General features: G+C 34.5%; 2 protein-coding genes across 10 annotated transcripts in view; one reads left to right on the forward strand and one right to left on the reverse strand.

Annotated features, from left to right (window-relative positions):
• LOC112687740 (basement membrane-specific heparan sulfate proteoglycan core protein) overlaps positions 1 to 17,344 on the reverse strand; it is a 166,588-nt gene that overhangs the window by 26,983 nt on the left and 122,261 nt on the right. For 5 of the 9 annotated variants that reach the window (XM_025560633.1, XM_025560628.1, XM_025560631.1 and 2 more), the window contains 5 exons: positions 4,529 to 4,642; positions 3,780 to 3,902; positions 3,431 to 3,568; positions 1,143 to 1,271; positions 421 to 612 (listed from right to left, as the gene is read on the reverse strand). In XM_025560633.1, coding sequence (XP_025416418.1) covers positions 421 to 612; positions 1,143 to 1,271; positions 3,431 to 3,568; positions 3,780 to 3,902; positions 4,529 to 4,642 — 696 coding nt within the window. The remainder of the gene's footprint in view (positions 1 to 420; positions 613 to 1,142; positions 1,272 to 3,430; positions 3,569 to 3,779; positions 3,903 to 4,528; positions 4,643 to 17,344) is intronic. The other 4 variants (XM_025560629.1, XM_025560636.1, XM_025560630.1 and 1 more) reach the window with 3 other exon arrangements.
• LOC112687741 (60S ribosomal protein L23) lies at positions 7,501 to 8,495 on the forward strand. Its single transcript, XM_025560637.1, has 5 exons — positions 7,501 to 7,615; positions 7,821 to 7,904; positions 7,994 to 8,122; positions 8,178 to 8,291; positions 8,352 to 8,495. The coding sequence occupies exons 1-5, from the start codon at positions 7,603 to 7,605 to the stop codon at positions 8,432 to 8,434; spliced, it is 423 nt and encodes a 140-aa protein (XP_025416422.1). The 5' UTR covers positions 7,501 to 7,602; the 3' UTR covers positions 8,435 to 8,495.

The raw sequence follows: 17,344 nt of genomic DNA on the forward strand, positions 1-17,344 counted from the left end.
CGTTCGTCTGTCAATCGTTGGTTCGATGTACAGCGAGTGGGCAATGCGAAAACGACTGAAAGTTAGCACAAGAGTCCACAAAAAAAAAAAAACAATTAACATTACGGTTGTTGTGCTGCAACAGCATCATCGTACGCGGAGATAAACGATCGGATAGGGGATGGGGTAGTGCGAGGAAATGTCGGCGAACGGATCTGAACGTTCGATCAACGCAACACGCGGGCGGGACGTCGAAATTTTTCAAGAGCCATCCGCCTACGATGATGACATTGTCGCGACGTTACAGCATTAAAACCACGTAAATGCCCTACATCGGCACACGCGTGGGCGCGCGCATAATGTTATTAGTAGTGCCCTGTAAAAGCTCACGTATTGCGATTCCGACCGGGGTGGGGCGGGGGTAGGGGGTCGCGTACTTACCGCAGTCCAATTCGTCACTCTGATCCTGACAGTCGTTAATTCGGTCGCAGCGGTATTCGCTTTTCACGCAGCCGCCGTTGCGGCATTGGAACTCGTTGGGAAAGCACGTCGAAACGGCCGGCGTAGGAGACTCGGGCATCGGCTCAGGCCGGTCGTCCGGGTTCGGGTACGTTGGTGCAAGCCCGGTGCTGTCTACGTGATGATAGTAGCGTAGGTAGGTACACAAAAAGCCACAGAACAGAAATACAACAGTATATCACAAAACTACCCCGAGTACACAGTAGTTAAAGCAAACGAATAAATATAAAAATAAATAAAACAAAATATATAATAAAAAAATGACTAAATGTTGTTGTTAGTTGTTGTTGTTGTTGTTATTATTATTATTATTATTTGTTCAGATGAAAATAAGCGATGCCGTACAAAAAAAAAAAATAAATATAGTACAATAATATTAATTGTTATCATGTGTATATTTTTTGTTATTGTTAATTACGTGATGTATGCAAATGCATTTTGGAAAGTCGAAACTTTGCTGTGTAAACGTTTCGTCGTGATGTGCATTGTTGTGCGTTTAATGTTGACCGTAATACTACAATATTGTATACTATATTAGTACCGAGCGCGCGCGCGAAAAATCGCGGCCACATAATAATTATTATTATTGTTGTCGTCGCTGTCGTATTTGTTGTTGTTGTTCTTGTTACTATTTTGATTATTACCGTTTTTGCAATTTTTCTCGTCCTCTGCGTTCGGACAATCCTTACGGCCGTCACAAGCTTTCGACAAGTTAATGCAAGTCATGTCGGCACACGTGAAATCCGATTGAGGGCAAGGTGCGAATATGGTGTCTACACATCGTAAGCGTGCCACAACAAGATAAGCATTAGAATATTAAGAACGTGAACATTGGAAAACAACAATATCTATTATTATGTATGTACAAGTTATAGGTGTGCGTGCGCGTGTGTGTATATATATGTGTATAATAATGAAAATAGCACACACACATCCACGCACACTCATATAATAACTGAAAGACAGACAGACGGACAAAACTTAGTGAACTCATCTTCATCAATTTTTTTTTCAAAAATATTTGTAGTCTTATACATTTTAAAGGTACGTTGTAGAAAGATTCGGTTTGTTTGTTCAATGTTGTCCTGCGAAGTTACACAGGACAGCATACTACAAATAATAAGATTGACTATGTAACTACCCGAGTTCTCAGTATTATGCAGATCATTGGGTATTGCTTTAATCGCAAGCTGTATCGAGAAATCAGGTTTTTCCATATAATGCCGTTATATCGGCGGAGGAATTTTTACTTGCTTTTTAGTTATCCAATTTGGATAAAAATTATAGAGGAACTACTATACTTCGAAATGAGCGATTCTCTGAACTCAAATAATGACTGATACTAATTGTTCGGTTTTATCGAATACAGGGGAAAAGTGTGGATGCCTAAAATAGTTTATTAGGGCGATCGTCAAACCACTCGATTGATCATTCCTTTAAAAAAATTTTACTTTATTATATTTAATTTATATATGCTATTGAAAATTGCCTATTTGATTTAAAAGTTATATTGCATAACCGGAATAGAAAAATGTATAGATCAATTTTGTACTATACTTTATTGAAAATTAATACAAACAGTTATCATTTATTTCTTTAAGAGTTCATCACATATATTCTCAATTCAAGTTATTACATTTTGTTGAAAATTACATAATAAGAATTTAAAAAATACTATTAAAGTTTGATTATAAATATGTTTAATATTTGATGAGTCATAGTTCACTAGATTTCATCTGAAGGGACAAAACTTAACACAAACAAAGGATCTCATTTGAGATCCTTGTTTGGTGCTAATATTATATACACATAAATATGGTTATTGTAAGTATAAAAGACAAGTATTTTAAGTATTATAATAAACATGGTTATAAGAATAAAAGACAAGAACGTTAAGTATTCACAGTTAAATTTAAAAACACGTTAACATTACGTTACCTAATTTATGAAACACTAATTAATTTTAACGGAATCGGTTAGAACAATCAGCAATGTGTGATAATAATATAATACTAACCAAAATATAATTAGGAAATAAAATGTTTACGTTTAGCTAATTGCATAAAACATTGAAGAGATGAAAGATAGGGTAGGGAAGAAACTACTCGTTTGGAGATCAATGACGATGTTAAAAAAGAAAAATCGTGTAGGTATCGTTTAATTGTATATTGGGTGCTAAGAAATGTTCAAATTGTATTTTAAACCGAATATTATCCATAGACTAATCATATAATCTTGCATGTACGTATGAAATGTCGAAGGTTTTTATTAAAATTTCAGAACACTGTTTCATATAGAATAATGTTTAAAAACAATCATTTTTTTTAGTGTATATATATATATATATATATATATATATATATATACATTGTATATACAATATACAGTCGATTGTTTGAAGAATATAATTTTTGAAATTAAATATGTAAGAGTAAACTAAACATAATAAAATATTTGTGATACTTGTTGAATAATATACCTTATTACCTAAGAAATCTCTGAATTTTAATGAATACGAAAATTCTTAATATCCTTAGAAAACTTTTTAGCGTCAATAATAGTGTACTAAAATTTAAAATACTACTAAGCCTTTTTGCTTATATTTAGTTTATGGTTTATTATTAACTACACCAAACTAAATATAAGTATATGTGTGCTGATGATATGGAGTTTAAGTGCATTTTGTGAAAAGCCAAATAAGTACAATAACATTGCAAGTACATTTTCATGTAGTACATTGTAATACATGAATGTGCAACATGATATTACAACACCAGTGTTATATGTGTATATTTTTAGGAAGCGACCTTAACCGTTAAAATTACATCATTATTTAGGAAATGGTTCGTGTTTTTACTCGAGAACGTCAATTAAATCCAGTAATTGGGCACCCTACACAAAAACATGAATATCAACAATATGTGTATTGTACCTGTGTAGTTCTCTTCAAAGGGTAACTGACAATTATCTTCATCTTCATGGGCGCTACATTCAACTTTTCCGTTACATCTTTTGTCGATGGACAAACACTGACCGTCATGACACCTGAACTCGTCGGGTCCACAATTCACTAAACATCAATGCATAATAATGTGTGAATAAATTTGATTTGTTTTATCCAACTTATCATATTTTTATAAAGTAGTGTAATGTAATAAAGCCCTCGACAAGATTTCAAGCATAACTGCGGCACTGATTAGAATGTAATATTAAACTGTTCAATTACAGCTTACTTATAATGCCGTAAATGCAAAATATTACTATCGAAACGTATTATTTACCGCAATCTTCTTCGTCAGATCCGTCATCGCAATCGACGCGGCTGTCACATTTTTTTCTTATATCTATGCACTGATCTGTGCTTCGGCACGAGTATGAATTAATCGAGTCACATACTCTGTCAGCTGTAAAACAATATAATAAAATATAAATTATTATTATCGGCTCACAAACGTAAATCTACGAATTAAATGAATCGACTTCAATGCATATGCTGGACAACACAGTGCAATTACAAATATTTCGATAAAGCTTAGATGCGGAATTTTGCATAATAGTATAGTGTAGACTACAATACGATACGAAATCATAACGTACAAAGTATAGAAGTGTCGAACCTTTTCGACAAATTAAGCAGTTCCCGTTTAATAATGCAACACCACCGACTTTTACCTTATTCATCAGACAATCATTAACTATCGTGATAATAGACGAAAAGACTTATATAATAAATAGGTATCAGCATTTTTTCTTTAATAAATACGTTTGTACATGTGTAAAGCTAAAAATATAAATAACAGCATAAAAAGAATGGTGTGAAATTATAATTATAGATAGTTTCATCGGTAGACGTACGTATGATTAATAAACCAAAGATAACATGTATCTACGTGTTAAATGGACTTAATGCCGTAAGAGATGTAGGTTGATTGTAAAAAAGTGCGAATGAAAATTAAGTGCTGGACGAGAAACATAATTTTACGACGCATATCCAAAGTTAAATTTCGACCCGACAGTTTTGATAACATACGACAATTTTCTTCGTCGGAACCATCCTGACAATTTTCTATTCCGTTGCATTGAAGGGTTATGTCCAGACAAACCAAAGTACGACGACATTGAAATTGCCAAGTACTATTACATGCTGCGATGATAAAAAAAAAAAAATGTCCACAAATCAGTTTGTTTAAAATAATAGTTCTATGTATATGTACAGTGGGTAATAGTTTAACTCAACGAAATAAATAATGATTTTTGAAAGTAACGTTTTGAATTAAAAAAAAAAAAAAGATAATTAATAAAACTTTAGTCTTTTAATAATCACAATTATAATTTAAAAAAAGGCAATATCAGCCAGTACAGGAGTCCGGGTGAGATATAGAAATGGATGAATAATACAGGTGAATATTGTTTTTATACATCTGGATATTCATGTACTATTGGTTTCGTAAAACGATTCTAAACTAAGAACGGGTGAACCAACATTTTCATCTAAATATAACCTGTATTATTAGTTATACTAGTAACCTAACCTAATAATTTTTGTATTCAAGTAATCCAAAAGCATGGAACTATAATAATTTTATAATTGTCAATAATATTTTTAAAAGAAAAATATTTCATTGGCATATAAAATAAAAACTTATTTCTTGTTGTTCTACGGCAAAAACTTAAAAAAAAAAATAAAACGTAACCTAATATAGAAACATTAAATTGTTTTTTTTTTCTTATAGTTTGATTACATTTTGATTCCTTTAGTATTTGCTCGTATTTTTGAATTTATTTTACAAATGTATAATAAATGTATAAAATGCATACGCGCACATGTAAGTTTTGGATTCCATAAAATGAAAGTTATACGGGTACCGTACATTATTGATGGACTTCTTATAAGAAGGAAATAATTTAGTCAAAGTATAACTCTCAACTAAACCAATATATGGTAAGGAATGAAAAATTAATGATAGTACGAACTGAAAGTGGAAAAACAACAAAAAAAGTACATGTATCTCTAGTAATAGGTTTTAGCCATGCACAAGAATAGAATACTTATGAACTGTTTATTAGCTACTAATTTCCACCTATTATAATACAATAATATTTAACCATTCGGGTATATATCGTGCACGTTAGCTGCAGCAATGTATTTTTACACCAAACTTTGGCTGATTGATATAATTCGTGTGAATTAACAGTAAAAGAACAGCTACCTCCAAAGTGTATGATATTTATATTAGATTTAAGATTAATACTACGATTTTGTAAAATACATTTGGAATGTAATGCTAAATGTGTACGATGTAGGTATTATATTATTAAAGATGAAAAAATTACATGAGTCGGCAATATTAATATATTTTTTAAATTATTCAAATGGTAAACGGGTACAAATGCATTTCATTAAACCATCAATTAAAATTTTTTCTTCATAGCTTTGATGCAATTTAATTGTTTATTATTATTATTATTATTATTTTTTATGTTGTACATATGTGTTGTGTTTATGATCTCATTTTTTAAATGTTTTGTTCGTCTCGAATAATAGTTATTGTAATAACATGTTTTATGTTTCTACAGGCGTCAGTCGAAATGTAGGTACTACTATCAAAACACTTAAAAATGAAAATGCCTCATGTAGTACTTACTAGACGGTTGTCGTTAATTACAAATTAGTAGTTATTTGAAACTCACTGTAGTCGACTTTATGGTGATATTTCATCATTTAATAAATTATAAATAGTTCATTTTAATGTTCTACGTATGAAATACTAAAAATAATTGACTTTTTTTATGAGTCTTTGAGTACCTAATTATAAGCTATTAAAGAATATGAACAAAATGTACAAAATTATAAATTGTCGAATTCGAGCTTATTCATTATTAGTTAAGTCCAGAAATCAAATATTATTTTTTTCAAACCATTACGTGCTTGCTTATTATGGAAATATTATTCGAATATAATCGAAACTATTCGAAATCAGTGTTCGGGGAGCATATGAGGAGCCAATGAACGAATACAGCTTTCGACTTGAATACATAGAAAATGTCCTTAAATGCAATCGATTAGTTATTAAAATGTAAAATTCCATTGGTCTTGATCAAACTGTTTCGTATTACATGCAAAAATGTGATACCTAACGAATTTAAATGCCTAGGGCCGATCTCCGACCGAACGCATGTTTAACATCATAATATAAATATATATATGTTTAATAGATTCATATACTTGTGTATACGGGATGATCAGAATTTTACATCACAATAGTTTTGTCATGATAATAATTAGCAAACATCGACAATAATAATAATAATAATAATAATAATAGGTTTTAAGTTTTTCAATACTTTGGCCGTTAATGGGTTAAAATAGATACACGAGAGTAGGGGGATTGTATGCATACACAGTATACGACTTGAGATGTAATTTTTTTTTTTAATTTCGTTTTGGAAAGCATCTTTTCGCCGCCGTCGTATTAAAATAAAAGCAATAGAGGACAAATAAAAAAAAAAAAGGAAAAAATTAAAAAACATTCACTGTAGTAAAATGTTATCGCTCGTTTTCGATTGTTATGAAATATTCGTCGATTCATTCGGGCTGATGTGGAAGTAACAAAAAGGAAATGAAAAATTCCATACACACGTATAATACGATGTTTTGAAAAATACCATTCGGCGGAAACAAAAGAAAAAAAAACAAAAACGTAGTCACTCGAATAACGACCGGGGTTTTTTGTTTTGTCATCGTTATTCATTTAATTTAATTTATATTTGATACATAATATACGTGCAAGGAGGTTGTGTGGCATAAACGGGTCGGCGGTCGGCGGCGATTCGGAGAGACATTGCCAACGTTGGGAACATTTCGAACCGTAACGTTTGCGCGCTTCCACGTCTCGTTCGGCCAGATGGCAGTGCCGTACATCAGCCGCTTTCGGTAGGGGAAATTTAATCGTACACGGTTGCCGTCACTGCGCAGCGAGTGTTTTCGAATCTGTCCGTCTTTCTCTACTGCCGTGTTGTTAGGTTATCTCGTGCGTGTGCACACCATTCGCGAGCCCTCTTGTCATTTCGTTTCGTCTCGTCGTCGTCGTATAACACACCACAATGTCCAAGAGAGGTGAGTTTTTAATGCATCCGACATTGTTTCGCTTTCAGACAATGGGAAATCGTTGTCGTCGGGAAGTCGGACGTTAACCCGGTTCGCCGTGTCGACGCCCGTCCGACCGTAGTTTTGTTCGGGCGCGCACGCGTTTTATGCGACGATGTATGGCCGCCACAAGGTAATATGGTCGACTAATTTTGTTGCGATGTGCTTTTTTCAGGACGTGGTGGTTCCGCCGGAGCCAAGTTCCGTATTTCTCTCGGTTTGCCCGTCGGTGCCGTCATCAACTGCGCTGACAACACCGGTACGTGTAATATTGTTTTTACTCACGACCATGATGTCAGTCTTTTGTGTGCTATTTAACTTTATTTTCGTCGTCTTGTGGTTGTCCAGGTGCTAAAAACTTGTTCGTCATTGCCGTCCAGGGCATAAAAGGTCGTTTGAATCGTTTGCCGGCCGCTGGATCAGGTGACATGATAGTTGCCACAGTTAAGAAGGGAAAGCCAGAACTCCGTAAAAAAGGTAATGTTTTTTTTTTCACCTCCTCAAATAAATTTCATGATAAAATTTTGTACAGTAATGCCAGCGGTAGTCATACGACAGCGGAAGCCTTTTAGAAGGAAGGACGGGGTGTTTTTATATTTTGAAGACAATGCCGGGGTGATAGTCAATAATAAAGGCGAAATGAAAGGTATTTAGTTAAATTTCTTTTTAAAATGAATCGTTATTTTATTATTTTCTTGTTATTTAGGGAGTGCGATTACTGGTCCTGTAGCAAAAGAATGTGCAGATTTGTGGCCTAGGATTGCATCAAATGCTAGCAGTATTGCTTGAATTTTGTTTTGAACTATGTTGTATGTGTTGACTACAATAAAAGCCTGTATTTACTGCAATTTCAGTGTTTCGTTTTATTATTTTTTAATATCCTTTTACATCTTAGAGTATAAACAATGCTTAACGAAATGTTATTGATTATTGATTAGAATTTATTTTTGACATTTATGCCACACGAGTAAAGATTAATGGTAAATAAATTAAAGTGTAAAAATCTTGGCCTGATTATACAAATATAAAAATAGTTGGCTCCTTGTTTAAATTTTATTTTAAAATGATACAATAATTTTTCTTAATGATTATATTTTGTAATTGTGATCAGGCTGTGTAATGCATTTGGTATTGGCTTATTAATTTATTAATTATATTTAAATTATTTATATTACAGACTGAGGTAGACTTAAAAGTATTGTTTGGTTTATTGAATTAAATTCAAATCTTAAACTATCCAATGAATTTGGGAATCTAAAAAAATTGTTTTTTGTTAAACATTTATATTAAACTTTTGTAAAGAAAACATTCTGTATTGTTATGGTTTGTATTATACGTCATATTTAACAATGGTTTTAATATAGATACTAAAAAAATTAATTTTTGTTTTATTCTATGTGTAAAATAATAATGGTCAAACACTTTGCAATAACTGTTTAAAATATAGATTTTCAACCACATTTTAATTTTAATAAGTTTTTTATTTTCATAACATGTTATTTAGTTACATTGAACTTTTGATTCTTGAACGAAAATAAAACCAATTCATTGAATATTCGAATAAAACATACAATTAAGTTGAATTTCATTTTAAAAAACCAATTAAGAAAATAATTTGATTTGAAAAAAATAAGTTCAATATATAAAGTATGCCTGTTATGTAAATTGTAAAATTTGTTTCTGTACTAAATAGTTCTAACAAATAAATAGATAATTGAACCATATAAAACTCATGCATGATTGATTGAAACATGGATAGATTTTTTATTTTAATAAAAATTAATGATTAATCAACATCTTAACCGGTAAATACATCTTTGACAAGGAAATATTTTATAGACAATTTAATTGCAGAGAGCAATGTATGAACTTATTGTACCGAAGGTTGTATAAATTATGATTCAAAAGCAATTTAAAATTTATCATATAAAAAAAAATACACACTTGCAAATCATTGAATAAATTTAAAACTAACGAATAAATTAGAATTAAAACTTGTTCTATGTGGAATGTATAACCATTATAATGGTTATTCATATTCTTTTTCAAACAAGATTTATGAAAAAACAGTATGATACTTGGTGACTATTTAAATGAAAAATAAATAGAAATATTTATTGTGAAAACATGATTACAATTATTTTAAATAGCTTAGAACCACGTGTATTATAAATTGCCTATACCCTAGTCCCTGGTATTTAAAAATGGTTAGGTATATAATACGGCAAAATTATAAAATAAAAATTGAAAACTAAAGCAACACTACACAATTTAAAACCAACAAAACTTTAAATAAGAATTTTTAATTCGTTCGAAAAATAATACAGTTGTATATCATTGACTCATTTAGTGATTTACTTGTGCAATCGACACGGCTAATTCTAAACATTGGTTGAAATAAAAATAAGGGTATATTCTTTATTCCGTAAAAATTTAAATGACTGAATTCAATTATACTCTCAAAGTCTGCAGACGACTTGATATTTAGGTATGGATTATTATTCAAATCATACCGTTTCCCTCTTGCTCCTTATCTGCATAAATCAAATGCATACAGTACGTGTTGTTTGAACATGATTTTTGAAAGTAAAGCCGCGCAAGTACCGATAAAAATATATAACAACTATATTGCTGCCCGTAAGATAAGTGTTTGCTTATTATTTATTTATAGAAGTGCAGACCTAAAAATTGTTTACATAATACTGTACTCGTATTACAGAAAACCAAAATTACTGCAACACATGAAATAATTATAATTCTAAAGCGGTTTTTCTCGCACACCAATTGTTTTAAAATACCGGTAGTTTTTTTCATCATATAAATACCTATGTACGATTTTTTTTTAAACGTAAACATTTAAGTCATTCAATCGCTTAACAAAAATAGAACGAAATTATCAACCTGTTGATAAATTTTTATATTTCTGTGATAAATCGTACATTGAGTCCTATCCATAACATATAAATAAATATATATATATATGTATTGTCTGGTATATCTTATGAATTATATAATTACGAGATTTGAATACGGCACGAAACGATTACGAAATAACCGCACTCCAATGTACATATATTAATAAACTTGCATACTCAAGTCATAGAGTTGTAACATATTAATCGGTGATAATGCTGTCAAAAACCGTACGTAGTTTACCGTGCACGACGGATATCGAAATTGTCGACGTACTCCGACGTTATCGGAGGTGAAAACTATTTGAAATTATGTGGGTGGGGGTGCGCAAAAATATTCAATATATATCTAGGAAAAAAAATAAAAATTGTTTGCCGTTCTCACATAATTTAAAGACCGTGATATAAGTGTATTGATACATGGTCATAGTTATGTCTGAAAATTGACCAGTGGTGTTAATGTGTAAAAATGTTATTTAGTAAAATAAATAATAATTTTAAGACATTATTTTAATAATTTTAAGGTTTAGGTATAATGGTTTATCATGTCATTGTTAAACAATTTTTACAGTTTCAATAAACTAAATAATAACACATTTTATATTTTAACTTTATTTAATCGACTTATTAAATAAAAAGTTGGTACTTATGTAGGAGAGGATTGAACATTTTAACCCACCTCAAAAAATGTTTTAGTTACGCCACTGAAATTGACCATCGAGTATCGATCAATTGCCTACCCACCTACCAAATTAAAAGGGGAAATTGCCTTCCTCTCTCCTGATCCCATAGATTTGCGCTTTCGGTCGTTATTCATTCAATGTTTTTTGACGATTTTCCAAATGCTTCGCAGTTTGTACCGATCGACTATGTGTAACATAATCTAGTGATTAGAAAATATATATACTTATATTTTCCCATCCATTAACTGCCGAAACAGACTAAAAGTGAATGAAAGCTAGTTGTTGCGTAGGTACAATAGCCGTTGTTTCTTCGATCGTTTCAAATAAGTAAGCATATATTATACCATAATACATATTATGTTTTATACAGTTACACTTTGTTTTACTAAATGATACGAGTGTGTCACGTGGGCAGATATTCGTTTGAATAAAATAAACGCGTTTTATAACTATATATTATTATAATACGAGTCAATGACGCATTCAGATATGAGAAACCGTTCTTGGGAAAAAAAAGTAAGAATAAAACATTTGTGCGAAACGTGTGCATTTTCACCGAAGAGATGAAAAAAATAAAATTCTAGTTTTTATGGCATACGATTATTCTATATTAGTATGCCATATGATACGTATTATGGTTTCAATTTTTTTTCCCGCTTTCGTATTCATATTATGCGTTCATGGCATACTCGGAACGAAATGTAGAAAAGATTTCGAGGAGGACCTCCGCCGATCGTTTATAATTTTCAATAATTATTTACTCGTCATTTCGGCGTTGGCACACTGTGTGTATTAATTTTTTTTTATTTCAATTGTGATCGTGCTATTACATCTAAATAAAACACTGCGTGCGTGCGCATATAAAGGATTGGCCCACTCTAAGAACGATATCGTACAATTTATAAAAAGGATCATTATGCGCGTACGTTCCGTTCGCACAACATGTGTACGTATATCCTCACTGAGAACAGAATAAAAAAAAAAAAATTCTCTTTTTTAGATTTCTATTATTTAACGATGACGACGGCGGCGGCATTGAGACAATACGAAACGCGGAGCGAAACAGCCGTAAATCATAACAATACGTTCAAGGGAAATATAAATAAATAATGTATATTACACGTAGAGTAATACAAGGTATATACGAGTGTACTATCGGTTTTCGGTGCGTACGCATACAAGCCAGAAAACTTCGTGACCGAAATACTAATTGCTGTGAACCGACACGGTCGAACGTGTAAAATAAACAGCCGTCTAACGACTGCGATCGCGTATCTATCGGTTAAAAAAAAAAAAATGCATATATTTTTCTCTTTTCAAATCGTTTAAATATCTTCTTTTTTTTTTAAGGCGTGCGAGTGCGTGTTGCAGACGATTTTTGGCGTGGGACTCGAATAGTAGTCATAATGATAGTAATAGTAACGGAACGAAAAAAAAAAAACACCGAAAAAAATACACAGATATTTCCTGCACTCGTACGTACACCATTGGGATTACACGTCGACCGACATATACACTCGTACCTGTAATAATATTGTAACCCTGTATATGGACGAAGACGTAATCGTCACTAAACGGACGACCATTCATAAAAAAAAAAATTTAAAAAAAACTACGACCATTAGACTTTCACGAATCTTGGGCGCGTGTCCGATAGATTATTATTACCTACCATTACTGTTATTATTATCATTACCTGTTATTATTATTATTATTATTATCATTACCTACAACTACTGATATTGCCGTCTTGTGTTCGCGATTATTGCTCGGAGGACCTCGTGTGGTGTGAGTGCACCACGTGCCGATCCACGATATAATCTATATTTACACGTAACGTACCTACAGTATTATGCGCTACACGCGTACTGGAAAACAATACGATATTGCAGTGTACAATAATAGTTTTTCGATTACCACCGATACATGGGGCAGCCGCCGAGTGCGTTATTCGATTTTCGAACGAACGTCGCCGTATTAGGACTGTAAGAATTTGATATTTGACAAAATGCACGTTTTCGTTCCGCCGCACCTACATGGGAGACGTAATGCTCGCGGCGCCGATCCCCACGGAAATTTCGTACGTTTATAGCCACTCGTTTATGTTACAAATAGTACACGAGTGATTTTTACGCGATGGTGGCCGACGCGACGCAAACGTCGTAAAATCCATCGGGGGCGGGGGTCGTCGTTACCACGAACGCGTTACTGTCGTGTCCGCCGTTTAACAACGTGTGTGGATTTACATAAAAACGGTGGTCCGAGCGCGGGGATCGAGAGATAGAGAAAACAAATAATAAAAACGTCGTGCGTTCCACGCAATAGGTTAGGTGGGTACGCGTTAGGTACGGATCGAGTGGATCCGTAATGATGCTCCGTCCGAGAGTGGTTAATAATTGGTGCATCTACATAGGGCTGGGGTAAAAAAACGAGGAAAAAATAAAGCGTTCAGCCGTTGTAGGGCTTGTCGTACACGTGAACCGCAGCGTACGCGGTCTCCCGGTCGGACGATTGTTACGCGCGGTTCCCAAAACGTTCAGTCGCCACCCACACGGCATCGAATGTTCGGGAACGATAGCCGTATAGCGCGCACGTATTGTTGTTGACGCGAGCGCGATATAATATAATTATTGCGGTCCGCAGATGGAACGTAACAAAAAAAAAAAACTCGATCGCATATAATTACGACCACGCGACGACGACGGTGTTTCGGTTCGTTTGGCGTTTCAACGCGGTTGCGCGTGCACTTATATCGATACCGTGTGATATATTACACGACAAAACGCGAACGGTGATTGAGACCGCGCACTCGTTCGCGGCGCACCACTCGTTTTTTTATTGTCATCTGTCGGAATAGGCGACAAGTAGTATAAACTATTTGAAACCGATATTATAATATCATCTAGGCGGTATATACATAAAAGGGCGGCTGTCGTTTATGAACGATAATAATTATTGCGGTTATGTGTACATAATATATGCGTTTTAAATACTTCTTACGACGGGCGCGCGCATACACACGTGCCGGAGTCGTTGAGGTCGACACGTTATTATTATTCACACGCACTCGTCCAATGATCGCGGTGACGACGGGACAAGCCACGCGAGTTTTCGGCTGTTTTAATTTAACAATTAAATATTCAACGCGAACGCACCTACACGCAATCGTTTGTCTCGCACCGACGGCGGGCTACCGGCCACGCCGGGTCATCAGCCTCTCCTATACGCCCACGGCGATGGTACAACGACGACACTTTTTCGCGTTGCAAAACGTGACGGATGCGGCACTGCGCGCGCCGAGTGTTCACCGATTTCGCGTGGATCGTAAAATAACATCAGGTTGGCAATATCGAATGCACCTTGAACGCGAGCATTTTTGTTTGGAGGGGAAAAAAAACGATTTGAGAAAAATAAAAAAATAATGAAACCGGTAAGACATTAGTTTCCAATCCAAGTTCGATGTTAACGCCGCGCGCGTGTGTAAGCAATATTTTACAGCGAACGCCACTAAAACCGATTCAATTGGTCCGCCTGTAAATTCGGCGTCATAAACAATAAATATAATTGTTGTTTGAATTTGATATTAAATAATTTGCCTTTAAACACGACATTTAGTATTTTATGTGGTGTTCATTAGTAAATTAAAAAAAAATACATATGAGAAATGGTCGGTCGTTTCACGATCCACACTTCAAACGTTAATAAAAAATAATTGTCGAGTCAATTCTTTAGAAATTCTAACGCTATACTCGTAGTTTAAATGATTTATATGGTAACCTTGCATACGATTGTCAAACCGCATAGAACATAAAATCACTCATTTATAATTTTTTTTTGTTTTTAATTTTTTCCTCATATCGGAATAAAACTACCTAGGAAATAATATAAAAATTAGCTTTTTAAATTATGACTTGTGTGTTCAACTACTGATCTAAAGTTTCTGCACGAAACTTTTGGTATACATTTACAATCCGAAAAAGTGTTTAGTCGAGAAACAAACGAGACGTTATATTGCAAAACCAATTGCCCTTCTGCAAAACCCAAAATGTGAAACGCTCTTTCGGCATTACAGTCAAGTCCATATTATCCGTTTCATTTCCACGAGTACGCGTACTTCGAACACGTTTTGCCCGTTTTTTTTTTAGTAATTTCGAAAAAGATCACGCGAGTCGATGCAGTTGTACAACCGCGTAACGCGGGCGTGTCGTCGTCGAGGAACATTTTTGCAGAACGATCGACGACAATATTAACACAAATCTCCGTGCAAATCGAGATATCGTAATAACTGTACGCAATTATGCATATATTTATGTGTAGGTACGTATAACAAATCATCAGCGGGTATGTTACGTACGTATTAATCTTGGCGGCGTCACGGCATTGCAAAGTTATACCGCCCGTGTGCGGTTTTTTTATTTTATTTTAAAAGTCGCGCGTGTGGCGGGTCTCCGCGGGCGCAGGTGGTTGCCGTCGGTCGTGTACAAACAATGTTAATAGTACATATTACGGACGAAGACGGTCGGGCGGCGGTTTCGAGAAAATCTCTCGACGGCGGCGCGTGCATGCGCAAGTGGTGTATTTGTGTGTGAGTACACGCGTGCATAATAATATTACGTTAGGCATCACGTGCTGATGCAAGACCACAGCTATTATGGGCCGTCCATTTGAACGCCATTTTTCACGGCACTAATGTACACGTAGATACGCCGCGTAGTCATATTATTATTACACATATTACATTACTAATACGTATTGCTAATCCGTACACGTCCGTCGTGTTATTATACAATTCGATTTTGTTACCGGCGTAAAAATATTTAAAAAAAAAAAAAAACGGTCGTTAATCTTCGGTCGGCGCGCGCGTTCATTTCACACCTTCCAAAGACATAATTTATACATATGCGTGCGTGTGCGTGCGTGCGTGCGTACGTGCGTATGTATGTGTGTAGGATTTCCTTTGTATACGAGTCCTGTCGCCTGCTGCAGCGGACTCGGCTGCAGTCGCATGTGCACATGACGCCGGCAACGAGGGGGAAACATTCACAGACGTCGTGGTACACACAAAAGCCGAATATTGAACGCGGCGAGTGTGAGCGGGCGGCGGGAGACTTCATCAGAGACGGCATCGCATCGCGATCTCTTCGACGGTGATCGATATCGTGGGGATGAATGTGGGTGGAGGGTGACGACGATTATATTACATTATTATACTAACGCGTGCGTTTACCGCAATGATTGTTTATTTTCTCAAAGGATCGACCGGTGGAATAGAATCGTTTTCCTGTAAGACCTTCTACGCCCGTCGTCGTCATCATCGCACAATAATGATATTGCACCGTAGCAGTGGTCCCGCGTAACGGAAAAAACGATCCTGTCACCATGTATAAGACGATAATATATACGTCGACCTTGAGCCAACACACAACGATGTATACTCGTATATGTATTTTTATTTTATTTCATTGCACAGAAACTCGTAAAATAAACGAAAACTTTATGCACGCACGTCGGAATAACACACGTACGCGTATAAACATATATTGTAAATGTGCATTGTCGTATGTGTGCCGCCTGAAACGAATGCCAACGCTAGGCGGAGTCATCGCCGGCTACCGTGTGTTGACGTTTATAAATGTTCGCATACATTTATATTTACAGACATCATTATATAATATTAACGCCTAGAAATGTCTCGCAGAGCTTTGACGCCTGAACGCACGATATATCCACGCATGTGGTGTGCGTAAACATAATTGATTGTTATCCGAGGCGAATAGGTTTATTTTATTCTTATTTTTATTTTTTTCCTCTCGTCGATCGCAAATCAATCGAAAAACGGTTTTTATTTTTTTTATTTTCGAAGCATGAAAGTAACGATTTAAGAACATCCTTGGAACAACGGAAATGAGTAGGTACAACAGCATTGCTAAAACTAACTGTGTGCACATAGTGTACAAGTAAAATATACGCGTACATATATAAATATCAAACACCAGTTGGTATCCGATGTGGAATTGTTATTGGCAATTGCCAATTGTGATGGATAATTCAATTACGTTTGGCACTTGTGTGGGTTTACTGCGAGTATAGATGCATTTAACTAT

The sequence above is a fragment of the Sipha flava genome, unplaced genomic scaffold (assembly GCF_003268045.1).
Source record: "Sipha flava isolate LNK unplaced genomic scaffold, YSA_version1 35a_pilon_pilon, whole genome shotgun sequence".
NCBI classification, from domain to species: Eukaryota; Metazoa; Arthropoda; class Insecta; order Hemiptera; family Aphididae; genus Sipha; species Sipha flava.

Coding starts and splice junctions, on each gene's coding strand:
- LOC112687741 (XM_025560637.1), top strand. Junction 8,123..8,177: donor GCCAGAACTCCGTAAAAAAG/GTAATGTTTTTT, acceptor AATTTTGTACAG/TAATGCCAGCGGTAGTCATA. Junction 8,292..8,351: donor TAATAAAGGCGAAATGAAAG/GTATTTAGTTAA, acceptor CTTGTTATTTAG/GGAGTGCGATTACTGGTCCT.